The sequence below is a fragment of the Pteropus vampyrus genome, unplaced genomic scaffold (genome assembly GCF_000151845.1).
Source record: "Pteropus vampyrus isolate Shadow unplaced genomic scaffold, Pvam_2.0 Scaffold156, whole genome shotgun sequence".
Classification (NCBI taxonomy): domain Eukaryota; kingdom Metazoa; phylum Chordata; class Mammalia; order Chiroptera; family Pteropodidae; genus Pteropus; species Pteropus vampyrus.
The window spans coordinates 533,132-560,238 of NW_011888937.1; the positions used below are offsets into that span (position 1 = coordinate 533,132).

Here is a 27,107-nt window from a genome sequence, read left to right on the forward strand (position 1 = left end):
CAGGGGGTCTTTACCTGTCTGTTACTCATTATGCTGTCATTATAAGTAACACCAACATATGGGCCTGCCTGAACATTTCTTGTCAAAGCTTTTCCTACATGGGGTAGGCAAAGTCGAAATATTTTTTTAAAAGGGAAGGGTTAAATTGTTTAAATCTCTCTTCTTCTGCACTTTTTATCAAAGCTACCGTACCACCCACACCTCAGAACAAATCTATATCACCCTAACATACGACACAATAACCTGCCTGACTTTGAAGTGTTGATACCAAAAGAAACTTAAAAAATTATCACCAAAGCCCTTACCAAATCTTCTGATTTTTCCTTTTGTTGAAAACGATAATCAGTGGAGGGTTCTTGGTCACCATAGTAACACAACAAATCCAAGAGACTATTAGTTGTTTCCAGAGATACAGTGGTTCCTATGGGTAGAAGAAAAAAAGGGCCAAAAACCTTGAAACATCAAAGATTTAAAGCCCATTAGATAAAAAGGCTTCAATTCTTCTATAAGCCGTAGTTTTCAGTATCATCCACTATTTCTACAAATGCAAGCAGAACTATTTCACTTGGATCCAGGCCCTCACCTGCCCAGAAATAACAGCTTAAATGTCTACTTATAATAGCCTTTAAAAAATCGTTGCTCAAAACATTATGCTCCAATCTTGACAATTAAGAAGCACAGAAGGAAACAGAAAAACATGGATATAAATTTAGTGTTTTAAATGAAGTCACTGTATTTTTCTAAAGAAAATATACTGAAAATAAAAATGCCCAGGAAATTTAAAAGGTCTGAAAAGAGTACAGCAGAGTGGATAGGACATCTGACTATCTCAGAACTATGACCCTGAAAAATCACTTAATAATTAGTTAATGTTAACTAAATATTAATACTCATATTACACAATATGAAATTATGTTATTAAATGACCATGGAATATGTATTATATATAAATAACATCAATATGTAATTATAGGATACACAATTATATAATCTATAATTATCATATATGTGGATGATACACTGTCTTTAGAAATGTTTACTGAATATCTTCATGTGTTTTTACCATGCAGCATGTAAAACTAGAGGAAAACAAATCTTAGCACTAAGAACTCTGTTAATACAGACTTAGCAGATATTTGTCCTATTCAACAAGCAGATGGAGAAGCCTCCCTAAACGATAATCTGCATCAGTAATTCATTGGTACACTGAATGTTATAACAGGCTATATATACAAATTCTCAAATCAAACATAGCTTTCTAAAATGTTTCTTGTGTTCAAGGCTGTATTGAGTGATTCAGTGCAGTTTCTATCTCTTCTACGTTTGGTTGATTTTTATACTAAATCACTGTACTCCAGATTCCATAAACTTAAAACAATACTGCTGCTTTTGACATTACTATAGCTACATTCTCATGGTGATTACAAGCCATGCTATCTGGCTCTATATTCCTGGAGGGTCATTCATCCAGATTAAATTCAGAGAGCCACAGGATTTGAGAGACAGAAGCTCAGAGGAATCAAGTGACTTTTCCAAGGCCATGGAGCTAATCAGTGTCAGAACTAAAACCAGTATCTGTCCAAGCCTCTGATCCAATTATTTAGTGCTTATTCATTTTTAAACATTTCTTTGTTTTATATCTTCCAAACAAACTTAAAGAGCACAAGAAATATGAATATATTATGTACACTCCAATGTTAAAAATGGAAGCTAAAGAATGGCTATGTTACTCTGTGATACAACACAGTGCACAATAAACTACCAAGTTGCAACTCTATCCTATCTATAATTTTAAAGTGAAATTAAAGCAGAACTTGAAATATAACTTATTAAACTATTAAAAATACAAACATAGCCATCAAGCAGAGTTAAGTACAATAACACTAGTAACTTATACTCACAACTATTGGGATTGTGTACTGTGGCCCATTTTGAAGCCCACGTTCAGGGGCAGGGGATGACTTTAAATGAACTTAGTCACCTGCTTGCAAGAGCTGATCAAACATGTCCACTGAAGCTTTAACTTTTTTGAGCTTGATTCGTTCCTTCAGGGCAGCTTCACTTATATCTTCAATCTGAGGTTCAAAGCACTCAGGCATTAAACACTAGGAAAATAAGATGGCTAAATTTACTACAAACAGGTAAAAGTCAAAAGATAACAGAGCATGACAAAACTTTTATCACCAACACACCAGAATGTCACTGTTCCAATTCATATTACATGAACCAAATACTATTTATAATATTACATGTCTTTGTAGGAAACACACTTTAAAAAATGTCAAACAAAACAAAACAAAACAAAAAAAAACAAAAAAAACACCTCTCCAGTCTCCAAAACAAAACTATTTAGCTATCTCCTAACTTGGGGAGAAAAATTTAAAAGCAACTAAACATAAGTATCTAATCTAGCTCTGAAGAATCCTAATTCCAACTAAATTTCTCAACTTCAAGATGAATTTATTATTTTTTTCCCCTGCTAAAATCATCCTTTCTTCCCAATCTTGAATAAGAGTCAGAGCACACTTGGTTTCCAAAGGCAGAAACCTTTCATCTTTGATGCTTCTTTTACTCTAAACATTTAATTATCACTAAGGTATGCTGACTTTATCTCACTCACTAATTTATTCTAATACTTACTGAATGCCCACAATTTTACTCCTGATATTGGGGACAAAGAAATGAAAGTCACTCTCTGCCCTCAAGACCTTACAATCTAATGGAGAACGCAATAAGGACATAATTATGATACAGTGTGAACAGTAAACAACATAAGAGATCTCAGAGGTGCTGCCTGCCATGGAGGCACCACACAAAATACTCGCTCTTCATAACTACAGAACAAAGCAGTAGATGGAAATACAATTTAGAGTTCAACGTAGAGGAATCTAGGCCAGATGTACAAGAATGCCAAATGGAGTACCAGGATTGTTGAAGCAAGAAGAGTATAAACAGGAAAAAAAAGAAAAAGACTGAACATGGAAACCTAAGACATACATCAATGCATAAGGAGTGACAGAAAGGCTACTGAAGGAAACGGAAAAAGAACAGTCATAAAAGTAAAGATCTAGAAGTCTGGTGTCACAGAAGCCAAATGGGGAAAAGATGAGGAGCAAATAAATACAGGCGTTTAAAAAAAAAAAAAAAAAGGTTATGATTGTGAGCACATATAACTGTACACATTAAGACTTTTCACCCAAATATTGAGAGCACTCAAATCGTTACTCAAGCCACAAAAGCTTGGTTTAATTCACATTTATATAGTGTCATCTGAAAATCGTAATTACCTCTGCTTACCGGTATATCAGGTTCAGCTATATTCTTCTGAAAATATTTGGGATGTAAATTAATAATAAACTTTGCTGCATTCTCTCCAGACTTCTTTGCCAGCAAAAATGAACGCTATATAAAGAAAAAATTTAGGTATAAATTGGTTATTTACATGTAACTTAGACTCAAGAGATCAGTCACAGTCTCAGCAAGAATTACTATTCTCCCCACTAAAGAGGAAGGCCACAACACACAGAATCCCAATTAGAAGTTAAATTACATAATACGTATCCACCTCTGCTACTGAGTGTGACATAATTCCAGGTTATGCCTTACACACATCTTCAGGTATATAAAAACAATGCATTAAACTGAGTAGATTGCTCCAGTGTTAAAAACCAAAACCAAAATCCCTCTCCATAGCTAATTGAGATTAGTTATGGAGAGGGGTTTTGATGAAAGTTGCTAGCAAAGGATTCAAAAAGTCTACCAATTTATCAGCATCTGTAAACTTTTACAAAGTTTTTACAACTAAATTACGTATGTACTCTTGTACCCAAACCAACAAAACATAATACTAGAAGAGTCACTCGAAAGTACTCACTGATTCCACTGAGGATGTTGGTATGAGATAAGGATCATCTTGAAATGCATATGGGACGGCTGTGGTATCCTGTGAAGACACAGAAGTCTCTTTAGGATTTTTATTAAGAGGACCTTGTGAGTTTCGGTGATGTCCAAAAAGTCTATAAAATAAGTTTCAATTTGTACATAACACACATGCAGAAATATGTATGTACATTTATATTTGTGTGTGTGTACGCAGTGGGGGGCAGGGAGGAGACACTAATACCTATAATGTTCTCTCGGCTCTGTGAGACTTGGTTATAATTACACCCAACTTAAAGCAAACAATGTTTTTTTTACAAACGTAAGTACAAACAATTTAAAGCAACCCCCATGACTGCTTCTTAAGATCTGAGTCCACTATCAATATAGCCTACTGTTGTTTTAAATTCTAGGTAAAGATCTTCTAAATTAACTAGTCTGGGCACTGACTTCCTACACAAGGGTTTCCTTCAAAGAACGGCCAGTAATCACCCAAAAGTCCCTCCTCCAAATGGAGGACACTACCAGGCCCTCTATGGAGGTGGGAACAGTAGCAGCTTCTCCTGTGTCCAGCTGCCCAAGGCTCCACACTTCTTTCCACTCACCAGCACCACCAGGAGTTCACTCAGAGCTGCCCTAAAATTACTTCTTCTATTCCTCTCCCCTCCCTCAGAGCCTCCTTTCCTGGGCCTTATAGAACCTTTGTTCCAGAGGAAAAACTCACCCTATATCCTGAATCTCTTCTGATTGTCCCCTTGATGCCTTGTCTTACCTGAATTCTCAGCGAGGGGAGGAGAGAGATTCCCTGCAGCTCTCAATGGAGGGCTGCTCACACACAGGGTTTGAAGGCAGTATTTTGGGGGGTCCTAGCTCCCTGTTGCCACTTTCAAAACCCGTATTTCTTCACACTCGTTTGAGGCACATTTCATCTGGTTATGTCACTCTACCAAGATGAGATGTGCATATAAGCCACATAATAGCAAACCAGAGGTAGCAGTTATAGGTTAGCTGCCCTGAACTAGTCCCTCATCATATCCAACTGTTGCCTGGCTCTGGCTCTGGTCCTCTCCAGTACTCTTATTAAATACCTGTTCAGGGCCTCTAGTTTTGGCGACATGCTGGACTTCCTTTAAATTTACTAGAGTTAGTCTTCCTGTTTTTGACAAATTTTCCTTCCCCAGTGATTTCTAAGTCCTTCGTGGTCTCCGAGAAACAACTCCACTCTGGCCCTGTAGCTCAGATGCCTCAAACCACATTTATCCCCAAACTGAACTTCCCTTACAGTTACCCTACCTCCTCTCTTCTCTAACTCACTGAATGGTACTGACCACTCTGCAGTCCAATCCTATGATTCCTTCCCATTACGTCTATCCAACCCACCTGTCATCAGGCCCAGCCAACTCTAGTTCCTTAATATCCCCTACCTATTGCACTGTTCCTTATCCCAACTGCCACTGCCTTAGTTCAGTGCCTTCTCCTTATTCACTCATTCAATATTTATTGAGCACCTCATACATGCCGGGCATTATTCTAGCTACCAGGGAGACAACAAAATCTCACTCCCTTGGAGAACTTACAATCTCGTGAGGGAAAAAAGTCTCCATAAAGTAAACAAATGTAAAGTATATTCAGAGGAGATAACTATTATACAGAAAAATGAAATATAGAAAGGGAATAAGTATCCAAAAAACAAACAAACTAACAAACAGAAAACCCCAAAATATGTGATTTTAAATAACGTGGTTAGGGGAGGCCTCACTGAAAAGGTGACATTTAAGCAATGACTTCAAGAGATGAGGGCGCAAGCTATGTGGATATCTCAGGGAAAAACGGTCCAGGCAGAAGGAAGAGCAAACATCAAAGCCCTCAAGCAGGGGCATGCCTGCTAACAAACGGAGAACTAGCCAGGAGGCCTGCATGGCTAGAGCAGAGTGAGCAGGGTATGCAACAGGGTATGTAGTCAGAGCAATGTGTGTATGGGGGGTCTTGCAGGGCCTCAGGAGCCTGCGGACAGACTTCGGTTTTTATTCCAATTATGAGAAATGAGAAGCCACTTGAGTTCTGAACAAAGAGTGTTGTGATCTACCACTTTAGCGGTCATTACAGCTGCTTAGCTGAGGAAGTAGAGTGGACAGAGACGTTTTAATTAATCCAGGACATTAAGAGATGATGGTGGCTTAGATGACCATTAAGATGATCAAAATATATTTTTATATATATTTGTCCTTTCACTGTAATAAAACATGGCTGTAGGACTATATGCTAAATCCCGAGTCCTCCTAGCAAATCACTGAACCTGGGAGTGGTCTTGGGAACTCCACATACATAAATTTTCAAGGAAGAAACAAAGAATTTACTAATGTGAAGTATGAGAGAAAGAAGAGTCAAAGATGTCTCCCCTGGCCTTTTGAGCCACGCTTCTCTTGCTCACGCCCGCTTCCACTTCTGGAAGCATACTTTCCCTTCTAATAAAACTTTTCTTTACTACTGTAAAAGAAAAAAAAAGTCTCCCAGGATTTTGGCTTGAGCAACTCTAAGAACGAAACTGCCATTAACAAAATGGCAAAGAAACGCGTGAGGTGGTTTGGAGGGAAAGGGATTTGGTTTCAGACATGTTAATTTAAGATCTTTATCATACATTCCAGTGGAAAGGTTTTCCATCTCTCCACATTGTCATCCTTTCTAAAATTTGTCTGAAACGTCACATCACTGCTTAAAATTCTTCAATGGACTTGGATAAAAATCACTAGGATAGCATTCATGATTTTGCTTCATCTCTCATTCTCTACCCCACAAATCTTTGATTCCCATCATACAAACTCCTCATTCCATTCCTTTGTGCCTATGCTCATGCTGCTGCCTCTGCCAGAAATGCTCTTTCCCATTACTGCAGCCTTGCTGCTCACCTCCCAAGCATCAATCTAACTTCACTCTTCTGGAAGTCCTTTTGCAGTCGGGCTTATGTACACTCTGCTCAGTGCTCCTTTAGTTTTCCTCTCTAGGAACCATGCAAGGACTGTCTTATTTCTACAACCATCAGCACAGTACCTGGTAAGCATCATAAGGATATGATAAGTAGTACTGAATGAATAAATGACTATTCCTTAGATTTTAAGGACCTTAAGCTCAGACAATTGTACATACAATTCTACAATTTCTTCTGAGCCACGCTCATTAAAAAACTAAGAGTAATCTCAGAGGCCCATTTCCCTAATTTACATTTCAGGTTCCTATTTATGGATAAGTAAGCTGTTGAAAATCTCAATGTCCTGCTAGTGCAGAGATGTGATATTTAAAACGCTTCCTCGGAAACTGCTAAGGTGTATCAGTGCATATTTGGCCCAACATCCCATTAGGTTTAATATCTACAGAAGAAGAACAATTCTGGAAATCCGTGATCATGGCCTCATGGAGGATCAGTATCTACATAATGTTGCAAAAGAAAGGACTTAATTATTTTAGACATTTCCCCACAGTTGAAATTAAAGGTAGTTTCTAGCTAATGAAAAATACAATCGATAATAAAGTCCCATTTGTGAGGCATTTACCAAGTTTTCAGTTTCTCTATCACCCTACAAGCTCTACTGTCAATTCAACCAATTATTAACAAATAAATCATTAAGATAGTTGTGGTAATAATAAAACAGCTAGCATTTACTGAGCATTCCTTTGTGCTAGGCACTGTTTACCTCTATACATGCATTAATTTACTTTCCATCAGACCTTGAGGTTTGGTGCTATAATTAATCCTCATCTTACAGATTAGGGAACAACAGCATCAAGATAAAATAACTGTGATAATGATCACAAAGCTAGTTGCTAGGCTATAAAACAAAACATTTGGCTCCAGGACCCACATTCTTAATCATTTCATTATTTTCAGCATGGTGGTACTCTACTGCTCAGTTGGTCTACAGATCACTTGCATTGTCGCATCACATCCAAACCATCTCCCAGGCACATGTATTTCAACAAGTCCTTCAGAGGATTACATTTAAAGATCACTGGTATAACATAAAAACACTGAATTTGGAAACAAAAGACATGAAACTAAGTCAAGGCTTTAACATCCTAACAAGCCCTAAGTCAGAAAATTTAAAAGCTTTAGATTCTTCATGTGTCACATGAAGAGAATGGATTAATTTTTAAGAAACTTTCTACATCTACAACAGTTTAAACATGAATAATGAAGTATGAACATTAAATGTATTATTAGCTGGGTTAGAGACAGAAACCCAATATTCCTACTTACCCTATTTACTGTGGATGCGAGTGCCTGCAGAACGGCCACTTTATCCCTAAGAATGAGAATCACAAGTTAACCCTCATCAGGGCTTTTCACACTCACACAATGAACGAGTGATTCTACTCAGAATGAACTGACCGATAACGAAGTTCAGGTCTCAAGTAAAGCCAGTTCTTATATCTCAAGATCACTAGTATAACAAGAGAAAATTGTCTAGTTCTTTTGCCTAAAGGTAATTAATACATGTTGCTACTATGCTTTGCCTACCCTAATACCATCACCCAGGCCTAGGGATTTCCACCCTCATTTCTATCATGAATCTTATTTTCTTCTGTCTAATTTCCTATGCATTCTTACTAAAGCTTTCCAGACTGCTCTTGTCTTTATTATCTAAATTGGTGGTTCTTAATTCAGTTATATATGAGAATAAACCACATGCTGTACTCTGGACCTACTGAATCAAAACCTCTACGTTCCATGGAGAACTGTCATATGCATTACTACTGAATTCCCAGATGATTCTCATGCACCCTCCTGGTTGAGAACGAACATCTCAACTCTATAATCTTTATAAGAATTTCAGGATACTTGTCCACTGAGCCTGTGGGTACAGATCTTTACTAAACTATTGGAAAAGGGGGTTTTGTTGAAATAAATGAAAGATAATTTGGTTTCAAACATTTGACTCCTGTTAGAGTTTATGTGTTTCATTTCAAAAAGGGAAATGAAAATTTAACAAACCAAAAGTATTTTTCTAAACAAAATTTAACATATAAAACAACAGAAATCTTCTGAAAGACAAAAGTACAGGAAATTTTACATTACATCAAGGCTGAGTAATTCCCTGATGTATAACATCCATCGGGTTTTCTACCCATTTTTAAGTCACGTTTATGTAATTTCAGCAAGAGACAAAGACATTCTCCCATCTTTCAGCATTCTCTAACTAAATCTTAATTTGCACATTTAAGTCTTACCAAGTGAGCACATCTTCATAACATACTAAATTTATTTATGCCAGTGAAAAAATTGTGACATTCAGATTACTCACTACTTTTTTTTAAAGTTATTTTAAAAACCAATCTCGAGAAATACATTATCCTTAAAAAATAAATTAGAACATTACAGGTTATGCTAAAGTGTATAGTGTCATCTTATGACCCTCTCCACTGTGAGTCTGTTTATATTTCTAGAACTTTTAAACATACTTATACTTTTTTATATACCTATCACCATAAAAAACACATACTGTCATTATGAGCTTACATAAGTTTGACTGCATTATCCGTGCTACTACATATAAACCTAATTAAATTCCTTTAAATGTTATATTGTATGATAACTATTTTTATTATCCACTTAGTTATCCATGGGCACTCAGGCCAGCTCAACTCATTATCTGCAGGTTCTAAAGAACTTTCTCATCCATATTCAAGTGTTCCTTCAGAACATCTAACCAGTAAGGTTAGATATTTTAAATTATAATTCTGCCAAGCTGCCTACCAAAGTATTGTTCCAATTGAGTGCCCTATCAGCAAATGTTTTTGAGAAACCATTTCTCCATACCTTCTCCTTGCCAATCTAGTAAATTTTAATATCCATTTCTTTGATGAGCCTGGTTACCTATACATGGATCATAAGTGGGCCCCGCTCATCCTAAAACTATACAACTCAGATTAACTTCTTCAGAACACTGCCTTTATCACATCATATTCATATACAACAACACACAACGACTCTCCACAATTTGTTAGTTTTCTTTGGCACCTGAGTGATCTAGGAAATCACAGCCTCAAATCATGCTTCATCTCTAAAATGAGATAACGGTAACTTATGGTCCTTATGGCTCCTGCCAACTCTAAAAGCATAAATTCCTGAGCCTAGAATTCAGAGGCTATTAGAGAACATTCGTCACCCACTTTTTCTGCAAAGTGACAGACAGTAAATATTTTAAGCTTCATGGGCTATAGGGACTCTGTTGCAACAACTCAGTTCTGCCAGTGCAGTAACAAAGTAGCCACAGATGATGTTAACAAATGAGTGAGATTGTGTTCCAAAACATTTTAATTGACACCGAAATTTGAATTTTATGTAATTTTCACATACCATAAAATAGTCTTTTGACTTTTTCACTAAAAAAAAATTTTAAAATGTAAAAACCATTCTTGGCTCATGGGCTATAAAAAGAACAGGCCTTAGTTTGCTGACCAATGTTCTGTATCAACTACTTTATTTCCTCTGTTCTAACAGAGCATCTTTCATAGGCCTGCCTGCTTGGCCTCCTCTCATCCACATGTCATAATCATGTCCCACTCTACCTTACTGTTCTCTCTCTCTCTAGGTCTCATACTTTAGGGTTCAGAAGAATTACCTGCAGGAATATGCATTTTAAACAAAATTCCCAGGTGATCCTGATGCTAAAAAAATAATGTTACCCATTATAAGGTACAAGTAAATTTCTACATTTTTCAATATAATTCCCCTTGATTATTGCAATAGAAATACACTTGGTTTATATCATATCCTATGTTGCCTTTAATCACGTAAAATTTAGGTACACATGTAATATGAATATAATGTGAAAATAAGGTATGAAGGACAAAATATACATGGGGCCTGACTAGATTATAAGCCATCTGAACATGCCTTCCAAAAGCTCCTTTTTTTGTATTCTCTGTAGTAAGTACCTGGGACAGAGGCTGGAAAAGTGCTCTGGACTTGAATGGCATTCAAGAAAATGATTCATTCATGAATATGTTTATTCCTACTCTTATCTTGTTTCTGATTCCCAGGCCAGAGAAGGCACAAATGAACCTGAATATAGTATTTAGTAATTGAAAATCAGAAGTGGAGTACAGAACGGTACATCTAACAAATCAATTTTACTAAATATATACATATAATTTGCATTTTAAAATGTCATGCCCCAGAACTTTGAAATAATAGTTATCATCTATTGAGCTCTAACAATGTGGAGGCTTAATCCTCTGAGGTAGGTACTATTATCATCTACATTTCACTATGGTGCAGAGGTTAAATAACTTGCCTCTGCGTGTGATTGCTAGTAATTTTGTATCCTTTTTGAATGTTCAATTTATCTCATCCACCTTTTGGCAATAACCATTAATATTTTTGTAATTTAAGAAAGCTTTTTAAAAAAATTAACCTTGGTCTTTAGGTCATACTCAGGAAAGATATGGCTTTTTGAGGGGCTTTTAAATGCATTCAATAATATTAGTACAAAAGAACATTTGTAAAAAAAAAGTTTAGTTCTTACCAAAGCTTACAACATTTGTATTCAACAAATGTTGAATGAATAAGGCAATATGTTCAAAGATCTATCCAGTGAGTTAAAAAAGATAAATTTTGCAGTCTACATCATTTATTTTATTTTACTTCATTAAAGACCATAAAGATAATACTTCTGTCTGATCTCCCAACCATATGAGATCTACCTTAAGAAAAATAAACTATTCTAAAGATGATGCTCATGATTAATCACTATTATGTAATTAACCCAAACTTAATTCAAAAGGCCTTTTAACTCTTTTAAATAAATCTTATTCCCCATTTGTTCACTACTCCCCACATTCCTCTTTTATATTCTTTTAAACTCCCAAGATTTTTCTCCCTCAGCTGTTCCCTCCCTAAGAAGGCTCTTCATTGTTTTTCATGTTACTGGATCGTTATTTAACAATGTTTTGTTCATAATAAGTACTCAACCGCTTGATGAATGAACACTGAGTAAATACTCACCAAGTTTTCCTTTTTGGAATGACCACTTCTTCAGTCCCTTAATGTGAAAATTAAAACAAAGTAGATCAATTTCCCAATACTAATATTACAAAAAAGTACAATGTGTTAATATAAAAATTGAATTATTTCAATATATTTTTATATACCTTTTACATCAGCTCCTTCAAACTTTGGGAGGGCTGCACTTCCACAAAAAAATCTGCAAAAAATAAAAGCTCTAAAGCTAAAACCATTAATTAAGTTCCTACTTCATCTCCATGTAAGTGCATTCTGAGCCCAAATTTTCCAATTATCATGGATCCAACTAACCGAATAATTCACGTCTATGTACACTGAGAAGACATGGCCTCAATAGCAACTTCAAAACAATTACAAAACAGATATAAAATATGAACACATATTTCATATTTCAAAGAAATTTAATCAGATGATCTCATTAAATGAAATCGGGGAAAAAAGGAAAATATTAATAGCACTTGAACAACTGAACAGTTGATTTTAAATATAGGAACTTTTAACTTTGGGAATCTAAAACTAAGGTTATGAGGGACAATTTAATAAGCTGATCATATATGGATAATGTCCTAATAAGACTTTCCCACTTAAAGCAATCATGACAAATTATGAAACTAAGGTCACCACGGCCTTTCAATTCACTTTGTTCAACAATCAGGAATGTACCAAATATGTACATCCTAATTTAAACTTGGAACTGCTGTTTTTAAAATCTAAAATACAGAATCACTGATCCATGACTAACTTAAAATTTTCTGATCACATTAAGAAATACAGTCAACATACCACATAGGTAATGTGCACTATTACTTGTGCACTATTACTTTGTGTATTCCCTTTTTAAATGGTACTATTCAAAAAATTGTCAAGATGTGACTAGGAAATTACTTTCTCTACTGGTATCTGGTCTCAGGCATCTTTTTAAAGCAATACCCTTCTGCTAGGGATCAACTTCAGAAAGAACTCAAATCTTTCAAATCATGCTGTTTCTTATGACATCAGGACACACAAGACCACTGCTATCTTTGATAAGGAGAAAATTCTAAGATGTCCGAAATTAAATTACAGCAATCCAGATAGCAGGAAGAGACAAAAAGGGGTTAATCTGTCACTGCTCACTCTCCTTAGTTGGAATTATTAAATTACCTCCCAAGTAGTGGCTATATCCAAAATTATCTAAAAAGAGACAACAGCTGGATGCCGTTGACCCAGGAGCCTCCGCTTCTTGTTTATACACGAGCTTTATGGATTCTACTGTGGACTCTGCTGTGTCTCTCCCAGAACTGGCCCCATTTCAGCCTCTTTGTCTACGGCTAATACAAATTCTTTCAGAACAGCTTACATCTTTCTCCCTACTAAGTGATGTATAAAAACGCTTGCAAAACCAAGGGAAAACCAACATGTATTTCCTACCCAGACTACACTTGGTTTATATCATATCCTATGTTGCCTTTAATCACGTAAAATTTAGGTACACATGTAATATGAATATAATGTGAAAATAAGGTATGAAGGACAAAATATACATGGGGCCTGACTAGATTATAAGCCATCTGAACATGCCTTCCAAAAGCTCCTTTTTTTGTATTCTCTGTAGTAAGTACCTGGGATAGAGGCTGGAAAAGTGCTCTGGACTTGAATGGCATTCAAGAAAATGATTCATTCATGAATATGTTTATTCCTACTCTTATCTTGTTTCTGATTCCCAGGCCAGAGAAGGCATAAATGAACCTGAATATAGTATTTAGTAATTAAAAATCAGAAGTGGAGTACAGAACGGTACATCTAACAAATCAATTTTACTAAATATATACATATAACTTGCATTTTAAAATGTCATGCCCCAGAACTTTGAAATAATAGTTATCATCTATTGAGCTCTAACAATGTGGAGGCTTAATCCTCTGAGGTAGGTACTATTATCATCTACATTTCACTATGGTGCAGAGGTTAAATAACTTGCCTCTGCGTGTGATTGCTAGTAATTTTGTATCCTTTTTGAATGTTCAATTTATCTCATCCACCTTTTGGCAATAACCATTAATATTTTTGTAATTTAAGAAAGCTTTTTAAAAAAATTAACCTTGGTCTTTAGGTCATACTCAGGAAAGATATGGCTTTTTGAGGGGCTTTTAAATGCATTCAATAATATTAGTACAAAAGAACATTTGTAAAAAAAAAGTTTAGTTCTTACCAAAGCTTACAACATTTGTATTCAACAAATGTTGAATGAATAAGGCAATATGTTCAAAGATCTATCCAGTGAGTTAAAAAAGATAAATTTTGCAGTCTACATCATTTATTTTATTTTACTTCATTAAAGACCATAAAGATAATACTTCTGTCTGATCTCCCAACCATATGAGATCTACCTTAAGAAAAATAAACTATTCTAAAGATGATGCTCATGATTAATCACTATTATGTAATTAACCCAAACTTAATTCAAAAGGCCTTTTAACTCTTTTAAATAAATCTTATTCCCCATTTGTTCACTACTCCCCACATTCCTCTTTTATATTCTTTTAAACTCCCAAGATTTTTCTCCCTCAGCTGTTCCCTCCCTAAGAAGGCTCTTCATTGTTTTTCATGTTACTGGATCGTTATTTAACAATGTTTTGTTCATAATAAGTACTCAACCGCTTGATGAATGAACACTGAGTAAATACTCACCAAGTTTTCCTTTTTGGAATGACCACTTCTTCAGTCCCTTAATGTGAAAATTAAAACAAAGTAGATCAATTTCCCAATACTAATATTACAAAAAAGTACAATGTGTTAATATAAAAATTGAATTATTTCAATATATTTTTATATACCTTTTACATCAGCTCCTTCAAACTTTGGGAGGGCTGCACTTCCACAAAAAAATCTGCAAAAAATAAAAGCTCTAAAGCTAAAACCATTAATTAAGTTCCTACTTCATCTCCATGTAAGTGCATTCTGAGCCCAAATTTTCCAATTATCATGGATCCAACTAACCGAATAATTCACGTCTATGTACACTGAGAAGACATGGCCTCAATAGCAACTTCAAAACAATTACAAAACAGATATAAAATATGAACACATATTTCATATTTCAAAGAAATTTAATCAGATGATCTCATTAAATGAAATCGGGGAAAAAAGGAAAATATTAATAGCACTTGAACAACTGAACAGTTGATTTTAAATATAGGAACTTTTAACTTTGGGAATCTAAAACTAAGGTTATGAGGGACAATTTAATAAGCTGATCATATATGGATAATGTCCTAATAAGACTTTCCCACTTAAAGCAATCATGACAAATTATGAAACTAAGGTCACCACGGCCTTTCAATTCACTTTGTTCAACAATCAGGAATGTACCAAATATGTACATCCTAATTTAAACTTGGAACTGCTGTTTTTAAAATCTAAAATACAGAATCACTGATCCACGACTAACTTTTAAAATTTTCTGATCACACTAAGAAATACAGTCAACATACCACATAGGTAATGTGCACTATTACTTGTGCACTATTACTTTGTGTATTCCTTTTTTAAATGGTACTATTCAAAAAATTGTCAAGATGTGATTAGGAAACTACTTTCTCTACTGGTATCTGGTCTCAGGCATCTTTTTAAAGCAATACCCTTCTGCTAGGGATCAACTTCAGAAAGAACTCAAATCTTTCAAATCATGCTGTTTCTTATGACATCAGGACACACAAGACCACTGCTATCTTTGATAAGGAGAAAATTCTAAGATGTCCGAAATTAAATTACAGCAATCCAGATAGCAGGAAAAGACAAAAAGGGGTTAATCTGTCACTGCTCACTCTCCTTAGTTGGAATTATTAAATTACCTCCCAAGTAGTGGCTATATCCAAAATTATCTAAAAAGAGACAACAGCTGGATGCCGTTGACCCAGGAGCCTCCGCTTCTTGTTTATACACGAGCTTTATGGATTCTACTGTGGACTCTGCTGTGTCTCTCCCAGAACTGGCCCCATTTCAGCCTCTTTGTCTACGGCTAATACAAATTCTTTCAGAACAGCTTACATCTTTCTCCCTACTAAGTGATGTATAAAAACGCTTGCAAAACCAAGGGAAAACCAACATGTATTTCCTACCCAGCCATGCTGCTGCTGGTTTTGACTCCATGCCGAAGATCGATTTTTTTTTTTTTTGCTAGCAATAACCTAATAAACTTTCTTTTAAAAAGACTTTCAGCCGTGAGAGTTAAAATTTTTTGTTCAACATCTCATGGGTGAATGCTGAGACAGACACGATGTTGTCTAACGAAAGAAATGGGTAGAAAAATGTCGACACTGGGCACTATCAAGAAAACGACTGTGAACAGCAGCATTGCGGCTTCTGCAGTACCAGGTGGAACGTTTTCTTTCTTGAGAGCTGAGGGAGGGTATTACATATAAAATGTATACTGTGAGTTACGCATCTCACTTATTCCTCACAATTTTTCGGATGGCTCTTACTAGTTCCGGTCTACAAATGAGAAAACTTACCTATCATTCCACTATGGAAATGGCAAACATTGAATCTAAGATTAGGTCTTTCCCAACTTTTCATTACAAATTACTGCCTTATATTTTCACAACGCCACTATATGTACTAAGTGGGGGGGGGGGGACGACGATCTATGTTTCCAGCTTTAACAATAAGAGCAATCCAAGGGGCTTGTTCAGATCTTTTAGACTGTTCTGTTTCTATAAACACATGGACAATTTCTTTGGCCAAATACCCCACAACATCCAGCACACATGGCGCTCATAAGCTACCTTTAGTTTGGGAAAATCTTAACAGTTTTCCCCTTTCCTCCCGTTGAGTGAAAATGAGTGAGAACCAAGAGTTAAAAAAAAAAAAACAACTGGGGATGGAATACTAGTAGCCACACTAACGAGAATGCTTGCTCCACGAGGGCAGGCTCCTAGCCTTGCCAATAGTTCTAACTCATGGGGAGGCCAGGCAACCAATAAATATATCCCTAATAAACGCGTTTTCTTCCCTTTTTCAAGGACGCTGGATCCGCACGCCGGGTTGCTGGAGCACGCGGCTGCGAGAGCGCATGCGCATTCTACGGCATCATCTTAGTTCCGCAGCTGTCAATGAAAAGGGGGTACACGGGGCTAGGTTTACATCTGGGTCTTCCCCGTAGCTTCCCCAGGCCTCTCTTACCTGCACCTATGCGCTCGTCCCCATGGACCTGCCCACCGGCCCGTCAGCGGCGGGCAAAGCCTGCAGCGGACACTCAGCCAGCGACCTGACGATGCCACCGCCATCTTTGGCTTTTTCCCATTGCATTTTGGGAAAACCTTCATGATCACCCAGTGGAGGGTGGAAGGTGGGCGGGGATAGGTCGGCTATTGGCTGAGATGGAATAAGTTGAAAACAATCATAAAATAGGTTACGAGCTCATGGTTTGAAAGACTTTGGTATGGAATTTAAGTGCTCAATACGCCTCACTCGCTTCTAAGAAAATTTCCAAAACGATTAATGTCATATATCTTCGGTTTTCAAAACGAGGGCTAGTGATCGCTCCCCAAAGCGGAAGTGATCTCATCCACGTCAACCTCCTCCTGTGAGCGTTTGTCGCGCGCAAGCGCAGTTAAAGTCACATGGTGGCTGCGGACTTGCGGCTGTGTTAAGGATTTACTGGTGGTACTTGCAACTTCTCTCTGGGCGTCAGACTCAAAATTGACCAGGAGGATGTTGGGCTCAAAGAACATGCCCTGGCGGCGGCTTCAGGGCATTTCCTTCGGGATGTATTCGGCTGAGGAGCTCAAGTAAGGAGTTGGTGGGAAGCGTGCTGAGAGCTTGTCTCCTGAGGTCGGCGCCGTAAACTACTATTCCCAAAAGGTCTTGCGCTCAGTTTATCCTTTGAGTCCATGGTTGTTGGACGCATGGCCTTCTGGGACACGTAGTTCCGGGAACGTCGGGCTGGCGTGCATTACTTAGAACCCGGTAGGACGGCGAAAGAGTTTTCGCTGGCGTGCAGGGGGTTTCGTTTTGCAGTGTTATCATCCGCCATTCTTCTAGTTAATTAACCAGCGTTTGTAAAGTTACTGTAATGCCTCTTGACTAACGCAGTTAATCAAGCACATAATTAGTTTCTTGTCTATAAAATGATTTTCCTTCAAGACTCAGGCGACAACTTCTCTTTGCTCGGGCTCCCTGTATTTCTCTGCCTAGTTACTAAATCAAGGGGTCTCCCTTAAGTCTTCATTTGATCACTGTTGCATTTGACAGTCTTGGCTACACCCTTGAAACTTTCCTCTTCTAGGACCTTATTGTCTTAAGGTTCTTCTGTTTCTGCGACAAGTACTTATTCATTTCTCTTAGTCGATCTGTTTATCAACCCACAAATATTTATTGATCATCCAGTTTTTGTCAGGTTGTATGCTAGGAGTTAGAGACACATTGATGAACAAGGTTTTCTTGCATTCATGGAATATATTCGAATGTGTTTCTGCTCCTTAACTGATCCCTCTTTTCTTTAAATCTTGGTGTTCCTCAAGGTTCTGTTCTTTCTTGTCTTAAATGTCATCCTTAAACAATTTCACCACTTTCATGATTGATATTCTCCAATTTACTATTCTCCAATTTCTAGCCCAAATTTCTTTTCCTGATTTTCAGACTCTTATACAAAACTGTTCTCGACACATCTCCGCAAAAAGCACACACAGACACCAAAAACACATACAAAAAAAACGACATGCACAGCCTCGGAGGAGGAATTTGCCCCTACAAAATGGTACCTAGTCTACTGCAGGAGGGTACCTAGTCTAGTGCAAAATGGTCACTGTTTTGTGACTGGGAAATAATTCTAGACCTGTCTCTCCTGACATCTAATTATTTGTTGAGCTCTTACCGTGTGTCACCTACATACCTATTTGTTCTGTACCATCCTTTTCAGCACTGCTGCTACTACCTTAGTTTACAGCCCTATCTCTTGTTTGAATTGTCTTTTTTTTTCCATCTTACACCTGTCCAGTTCATCCTCCACATTGCTGTTACAGTTATTCTTCCAAAGTGTAAATGTGATCATGCTACTGTCACCCTTAAAATTCTCCAGAGGCTCTGCATTTTCCTCAAGTAAAGGAAACCTTCTTAACTTAGCCTACAAGTTTTCCCACAATCAGGCCAATGCAGATTTTAGTTATAACAGTATCCTTTCTCTATCCCTACTAAACCACTTGCACATTCCAGAACCTGCCATCAGGATCCAGCATCTGGACCTTTCTTCAGACTATATTCTCTGCCTGCAGTATCCTCTTCTACTTCTCTCTGTCTCTGTCCACTCACACTCAGCGGACACCTGGAGGGCATCTCTGCCACTCTTGAGGCTCAGCTCAATCTCCTCCATTTTTTGAGGTCTTTCCACACCTAGAACAGTTTTTTACCATCGTGATTCAGTCACTTTTTGTGCTTGTTTATATTTCTGTTTTCCTCTACTAGCCTTTGAGCTTCCTATATGTCTCATTTCTTTCTTTTATCCTCAATGCTGGTTGAGTGAATGCGTGAATAAACTCCTGAGCCTCAACTCTGGTAACACTGGGAATAGTATGCTCGCCTAGAAATTCCCATTATATCATTGCCAGTCATAGATAACTATTTCATCCAAAAGCACGTGTTTGGGGTTGCTTGAATTTAAAAACAAATGATAATTGTGGAGTTTTCAAATAGGAAACTGCATGAGCAAATTTATACCAATTACTCATTGTAGACCTATGTCTGTCTAGGGTTGATAAATTTCAATAATTATGCTACGTTTTATTGTGCTAAGTTCTAATAGCTTCCCATTTCACTCAAAGTAAAAGCAAAGTCCTTAAAATGGCCTGAAAGGGCCATTATGGCCCCTGGTACTTCTCTGAACTCACCTCTGTTCCAGCCACCCTGGCCTCCTTGCTGTTCCCAGAGCACCACAGACACATACCCACCTCAGGATCTTTGCACTCCCTCCTTTTTCCTATTGTAAAGCCCCTCTGCCCGGGTGACTGCATAACTTGCTCCATCATCTTTTTCAGGCCTTTGCTCAAGTGTAGTATATCCTTCTTACTATGGGCTTCCCTCACCACTGGCCCACCCTATCATCCTTTCTCTTTACTGCTTTACTTTTCTCCACTTTCTGCCATCTAACAGACTTACCTATTTCGGTTTTTGTCTGCCTGCCTTCCTCCAATAGAATGTAAGGCTCATGAGTATAGGGATTCTTGTCTGTTTTCCCAGCAAAAGTGTGTGTAGCACATAGTATGCACTCAATAAATACTTGTTGAGTTCATGCATGGGTGGACAGGGGAGCTATCTGTTTAGCACTTGGCACTTTCAGTCCTACTACAACCATTTGTGATAGTATCTCCAGTTACAGAGAGGAAATTCAGGTCCAGAGAATAAAGTGATTCCCTAGGAAGCAGCAAAGATCATCCTGAAGCCCAAGTCTGTTAGTCTCAAGTTCTGTTCTCTTCAGCAGAATCCTTACTGGTTGCACCTCCTCTCCATCCCATTCCTGCCATGGTTAGAGGAACTTTCTCCTCTTCCCCAGCAAGAGAGAGGAACTTTGTTCCACGAACTATATTTTATGCTCGTTATCTTCTAGCCATCATAATGGAGCCGCTGCATTGACCAACTCTTAGGTGAAAAAGTTTGTCCAAGGTTATGCAGCTCAAGAGGGCAAGTGGGCTCCAGGTTTGTGGTAAGAGACCACACTCACTGCGTAGAGTTAAAGTACTCATGTGATTAGCTAGCTTACAACAAAGTGACTGTGTAGACAAGAGCCACATTAGCAGGTCTCTATGTAGTCTCCATTGGCCCTCAGAGTGACACTGGTCATGCAAAGCAGGGTCTTCTGGATCTGTTTCTCTGATCTGTCATTTTACACTCAGTTTGTAAGTCACCATTCAGGAAGAACTTAACGTTGTCTTCCAGCTTCATGAAAGAGAGAGCAGGAGAGTGGGATCAGTGCCAGGAATTCTTGAACAGTGAGTCTATTGCTAGCTTCCCAATATTCTGGAAAACTCATTTTCCTGTTCTCTTTCTTAGTTGGGAGCAGTTACAGAGCTCACATTTTTTTTTATCCCCCAAACGTGTTTTTTCTAAGAGAGCTGCTCCTTCCTTACCAGACCCCCAATTGTGAAGAGTGCTGTATTGCAGTAGGGAGGGCAGCAAGAATAACAACAGCCTTTCTTATGTCAAGGAAGTTGTTAATTTGGGCATGTATATATGGGAGACTGTCTACACCCTGGTTATCTGCTGAGAACCAAGGTCTACTTCACCACAGAGAAAGGCCGAGGCTGAGGACAAAAATATATAGTTTTGGATGAGAGCTTTTGTGTTGCTTCAGGACATAATTCTTCTTCCAGTTAGAAGAGATCTGTGCTGGTCCCACCTGCCCGCTCTTTTTCCATCATTGTAGATTCCAGTCAAGGGAAGTGTAATACCAACTGAAAGAGCATGATAGAAAGAGGATCTAGTGGTGAATGACTTTGTGTTTGCCTTATGCAGTAAATGTTTTCTTTATTTATAGTTCCAGTTAAGTCGTGGAGCTCAGTGTAAAACAAATAAGGAAATGTAGGTGAATATCTACCTCTGAAGGAGGACTTAGCCTAAAGGTAATGAAAGAAAGCACCATGGAAAAGATCTGTGAATGTCCCATTAAAATTTTTTTAATTATGCAAGCAATACCATCAAGAGAGTGAAAAGACAAAAATGAGAGAAAATTTTTACAAATACATATCTGAGAAAGGACTTGTATACAGAATATATAAAGCTTTCTTACAACTCAATGATAAAAAGGCAAATAACCCAATTAAAAAATGGGTAAAGATTTGAAGAGACATTTTTCCAAAGAAGATACACACAAATGAGTCAATAGGCACTAGAAGAGATGCTCAACATCATTAGTCATCAGGAAATGCAAATCAAAACCAAAGTGAGGTACGACATCTACATCACACCCACAAGGATGGTTAGAAGCAAAAGTCACGGTGAGAATGTGGAGAAATTAGAGCCCTCATACATTGCTAGTGGTGCACCTGCTTTGGAGAATTGTTTGGCAGTTCCTCAAAAAGTTAAGCATAAAGTGACTGATGCAGGACAGGGCAAATTCCCCCGAGTGGGCCTGCACCAAGGGAGAGGGTTCTTTGAGCGCAAGAAATAATTCAAACGTGTGCCAAAAGTAGAGTGAAAAGGAAAGTTTCTTAGAGAAGGGGTAAAGTTCCATAGACAGAGCGTGGTCTCCACTCAGAGACAGAGAGTGAGAGGATCTGAGAGAGACTCAGAAAGACAGAGACAGTGAGAGAGACAGAGTGAAGACACTGAGGAAAAGACACTAAGAAGAACTGAGAGAAAAAGACACTGAGAGGGACCCCTAGTATTTGGGGAATTGAGTTTATATATCATTCTTAGTTTCTGTGAATTATAGTTTAAAGACTTTGTTTACCCATTTTCCTTTGACGGTATAGACATAGTATGTAAGGGTAAGAGTGTGTAGTGTGAAAGGCCTGTTGACAGTTCTCATCCTTTGATCCATAGGTTCCCCATGGTTTTAGACATAGGAAATGAATGATTTTAGTTTGTGCAGGGCACAACTTAAAGACTCTGTTTCCTCTTCACGGTGTAGGGAAATGCTTTGTTAGCAAATCCAGCAGAAATCTACCTTTGTTCTGCAGGTTTCCTAGAGATCTGGCTGTAGGGCTGATCAGCATATTGCAGTCTGAATAGCTTGATTTAACACTAGTTTTCTTGCCGCCTCCCTGCATTATGACCATGTGACCCAGCACTTCTACTCCTGTTTGTATCCAAGGGAAATGAAACAAATACATCCACACACAACTTGTACAGTGTTCCTATTAGCATTATTCATAATAGCCAAAGTATAGAACTAACCTAAATGTGCATCAACTGATGAATGGATAAATAAAATATGGTATGCCCATATAATAGTAGCAGACTATTACTTGGCAATAAAAAGGAAATTTAGAATCGTACTACAGCATGGATGAGCCTTAAAAAAGTAAAAGAAGCCAGTTATAAGAGACCATATATTGTATGATTCCATTTATGTGAAATGTCCAGAACAGGCAAATCTTGAGAGACAAAAAGTAGATTAGTTATTGCCTAGGACTGGTGAGGGTGGTAGAGAGGATAGAGAGTAACTGCTAATAGATACAAGATTTCTTTTCCTGGGTATGAAAATGTTCTAAACTTAGGTTGTGGTGATGGTTGCACTCTGGATATACTAAAAAACACTGAGTGTACACTCAAATGGATGCATTGTATGGTGTATCTCAACAAAGCTGTTAAAGAATTTATAAACTTTCACATATGAAAAATGACAAAAGGCAAATTATAAACTAGGAAAAATATTCACCACCACTATAGTGAAAGATTAATGTCCTCATGTGGAAGGAGCTCATGCTGAACAATAATGAAAAAATTAAGATTTTAATTGAAAAAATAAGTAAAGGACCAAAACAGCTTTTTAAAAAAAGAAATACTGTAATAAAAGGTTAATTAATATGACAATGGATTAGCATTTTTCCTCCCTTAAATTTGGAAAGATTTTTAAGTACTGAAACTCAGAGCTGGCGAAGGCAATCTACTGTTAGCCTGCCTTTTCTGGAATGCAAGGTGTCAGGATATATCAAGAGCTTCAAAACTGTTTACACCCTTTGATTTATGGATTCTGTTTCATTGAGGAAATAATTATGTTTTTGGAAATAGAAGTTTGAATTATTCTGTGAAAAAATCTTTACATAGGTATCATAAGCTTACTTATGATAGTTTGGTTAAATGAGTTATATTAATTGCCATGTAATGAAAGATTTTGCAGCTCTTAAGAATTGTGTTTCCAAAGAATTTTTAGTGATGTAAAAACCCATTGTGTACTAATAGTACATAGAAAGACTATTTTAAAAGGAGTTAAAATACTTAACTCCTTTTACCACTCTTGCTTGTCCTGTATGCGAAATGAAATGGACAAATGCAGTGCTAGAACTACCAAATGAGCCCAGTTAATTTTTTAAAAAAATGTACCCATAGAGAAATAGTCTGTGAATTTTCTCTAGGTTGTGAGATTTGGAACATTTCTTTGTCCATATCTTTATTTTGTAAATCAGAAAAAAAAAGGTTAAAAGCAAACAGCATGAATGTAATTTTGGTAAAAGTAGTTAGATATTCTGTAGGAGCCCCCTTTAAACAAAACAAAGTACTATGATGAAATCTTTAATAAATATTTAAGTTATATTTAGGTTATAAATCTTCAGGTTATATTTCTCAAAGGTTCGCATGTTTGTTTAATGTTCCTCAGTTTACTATTCCTTCATGCAGGGATTATTGGATCACTTCCTCTTTGTCGAACTGTGTGGGCTTTAGAGTTAGTCTGGTCCACATCTTCCTTGATCACGCCCCAACCCCCCACTTTCCCCTGCCCCATTCTCCCATTCTGGCTGCCACCTGGGTTAAATCACCTAACTGCTCTGAGCTTGTTTCCTCTCTTGAAAAATGCATGTAGTGATGCCCATTAAAGTCAAGACCAGATGCTGCTTGTAAAGCACTTGGTGTATAGTAGTTACTTAACTCCTTTTAAAGTAGTCTATGTACTATTAGTACAAAATTTGCACTAAATCTGTTTTTTAAAGTTTTTACCACTGTTGCTTGTCCTGTAAGTGGCCTGAAATGACCTCTGAAAATGGCTTGCTAGTCACTTGACCCAGAAAACCCCACAAAATCATGCAAATTAAGAGAGAGGTTCAAATTTTCATGTTCACTTTAAGAATACTTTTGAAACTGCTCAGGCCATCATGAGTATACGTATCTGAAAAGCCACCAAGTACCTGAGGGATGTCACTTTACAAAAGCGATGTGTGCCATTCCGTTGTTACAATGGTAGAGTCGCATGGTGTGCCCAGGCCAAACAGTGGGGCCGGACACAGGGTTGGTGGCCCAAAAAGAGTGCTGAACTTTTGCTGCACATGCTTAAAAATGCAGAGTAATGCTGAACTTAAGGGTTTAGGTGCAGATTGTCTGGTCATTAAGCACATCCATATGAACAGAGCTCCCCAAGATGCGGAGCAGAAGGTATGGAGCTCAGGGGCAGATTAATGCCTACGTGAGCTCCCCTTGCCGCACCAAGATGATCGTCACTGAAAAAGAGCAGATTGTTCCTAAACCAGAAGAGAAGATTACACAGAAGAAAAAGACATCCCAGAAGAACCTAGAGAAACAAAAACTTATGACCTGGGAGTAAATTCAGCATCAAATAAATGCTAATAAAAGTAAAAAAAAAAAACCAAAAAAACAATTTCACCACTCTTAATCATTCAGCACATGTTTTTTTTGAGCAACTATCATGTGCAGGCTCCTTGCTAAGTGCTGAGCTGCACTGGTGATCAAGGCAGACACAGATTCTGCTCTCCGGAGCTGTCAGCGTGTCTGAGGAAACACATTATTAAAGCATCACTCTGATGCAGGATAGGGCGAATCCCTCCCTAGTCGGGGCTTAAGTCCTGTACTGAGAGAGGGAGGGTCCTTGGCTCTGTGCAGGAAAGAATTCAAGGGCAAGCCGGAGTGAGAGGCAAAGAAAAGTTTGTTAGAAAAGGAATAATGTTTGGTAGACAGAGTGTGGTCTCCTCTCAGAGTCAGAATGAGACTCCGAGTGCTTGAGGAATAGGTTTAAGTCTGTTTTCCTTTCCGGGTATGCATCTGCAGCCTTAAAGGTGTGGGAAATAGTTATTAGGAATCTCAGCAGGAATCTTCCGGTAGGTCCCCATGGGCCAGCTGTATGGCTGATCAGCCAGGTTCCCAAGTCTAGCAGAACATATCAGGCTCTGAATACAACCCAGTGTAATATTTAGTCAATTCGTGTAGTTCTCATGCCACTTCTCTATCTCTACTTGACTGCACTCTTTTAAGCACCGAAGAGGAAGCATTTGAGAAGATCGGTAACTTTCATTTTCCCTTATTTTATTTATTTATTTATTTATTTACTTACTTACTTACTTACTTACTTACTTACTTACTTACTTATTTATTTTTATCTCCTTAGGAAATTGAGTGTTAAATCTATTACGAACCCTCGGTACCTGGACAGCCTGGGGAACCCGTCGGTGAACGGCTTGTATGATTTAGCTCTGGGCCCTGCAGATTCCAGAGAGGTGTGCTCTACCTGCGTGCAGGACTTCAGCAACTGCGCTGGCCACCTGGGCCATATTGAGCTCCCCCTCACAGTGTACAACCCTCTCCTCTTCGATGTACGTTCTTCTTGGGGCCTCCTGGGTCTTGGGCTGGAGGGGGGTCTTTGAGTCTGCCCCTTTCCGCATAAGATGGGGCTGAGAAGGTTAGCTGCAGACACTGAGTTCAAGTGCTCTTTACCATGAGATTTTAAATCTTGAGGAGTCAAATCCAGCACATTGAACTTGGCCTCTAGCCCTAAATAAATGAATTTCAGTTTGATGGCAGTTGAGAGGAGCCACAGCTTGATTCTATTCCCATGAGGGGAAGAAAGCTTTCAGATCTATTCCCTGCACCTTCGTTTCAGGGGCTTCACACTCTTCGGAAGTCTAGGTGGAGCCCCTGGCAACAGAGTAACCTTTAGAGTTCTCCAGGCTTTCTGGAGCTCTTTAGGTGACTTAGTAGGCTCCTGCTAGGTGTCCAGAGGAACAAAGTCCCAAAGGGCCAAGAGTGAGCTATGAATGAAGCTCCTGTCTGGAGTCCTACTTGTGCATTATCAACAGTACACATTAGTTACCCTAGCCCCAGGGTCTGTTTTAAGCTATACAGGTGAGTGATAGTGTACCTGGACATAATTTTTGGCTGTTAATCATATTAAGGAAAGAGAATTATCTTAGTTAAATAGTAGATATTTAAATTCAAATTTAATATTTACATCCTAAATTTAAAGTTATTTAAATATTAAATTTAGTATTCAGTACTTAGTTAAATAAAGGTAGCTCCTCACCTTAGACCTAAAGTAAATTTCAAATTTTAATGGATTAAAATAAAATCATAGAGAAAATGATTTCTCCGTAGTGGAATATTTATCTAATTCTTAAGGTCACGAAGGCCTTTCTATAGTAGAATTTTTTTTTTTAACATTTTATTTATTTTTCCCCCTCCCCTTCCCCCCCTCCTATAGTGGAATTCTTAAGGGAGTAAACTGACTACATAAAAACAAAAATGGTAAGTATATTGAAAATCACCCTGGCTACTACATCTCTTTCTAATA

At 37.8% G+C, this 27,107-nt stretch overlaps 2 protein-coding genes across 5 annotated transcripts in view; one reads left to right on the forward strand and one right to left on the reverse strand.

Annotated features, from left to right (window-relative positions):
• Positions 1-17,220, reverse strand: part of PTCD3 (pentatricopeptide repeat domain 3) — a 33,839-nt gene extending 16,619 nt beyond the window's left edge. Inside the window, exons 1-8 of one of the 4 annotated variants that reach the window (XM_023536406.1) lie at positions 17,063-17,220; positions 14,716-14,768; positions 11,882-11,918; positions 8,132-8,177; positions 3,875-3,943; positions 3,298-3,402; positions 1,982-2,105; positions 306-421 (exon numbers count right to left, since the gene is read on the reverse strand). In XM_023536406.1, the coding sequence (XP_023392174.1) occupies positions 306-421; positions 1,982-2,105; positions 3,298-3,402; positions 3,875-3,943; positions 8,132-8,177; positions 11,882-11,918; positions 14,716-14,768; positions 17,063-17,205 (693 nt within the window). In that variant the 5' untranslated portion in view covers positions 17,206-17,220. Of the gene's footprint in view, positions 1-305; positions 422-1,981; positions 2,106-3,297; positions 3,403-3,874; positions 3,944-8,131; positions 8,178-11,881; positions 11,919-14,569; positions 14,607-14,715; positions 14,787-17,062 lie in introns of all 4 variants that reach the window. The other 3 variants (XM_011369807.2, XM_023536404.1, XM_023536405.1) reach the window with 3 other exon arrangements.
• A 248-nt stretch (positions 17,221-17,468) lies between these two features.
• The window catches only part of POLR1A (RNA polymerase I subunit A), a 92,824-nt gene continuing 83,185 nt past the window's right edge, over positions 17,469-27,107 (forward strand). Inside the window, exons 1-2 of the mRNA XM_023536419.1 lie at positions 17,469-17,670; positions 25,929-26,133. Coding sequence (XP_023392187.1) covers positions 17,594-17,670; positions 25,929-26,133 — 282 coding nt within the window. The 5' untranslated portion in view covers positions 17,469-17,593. The remainder of the gene's footprint in view (positions 17,671-25,928; positions 26,134-27,107) is intronic.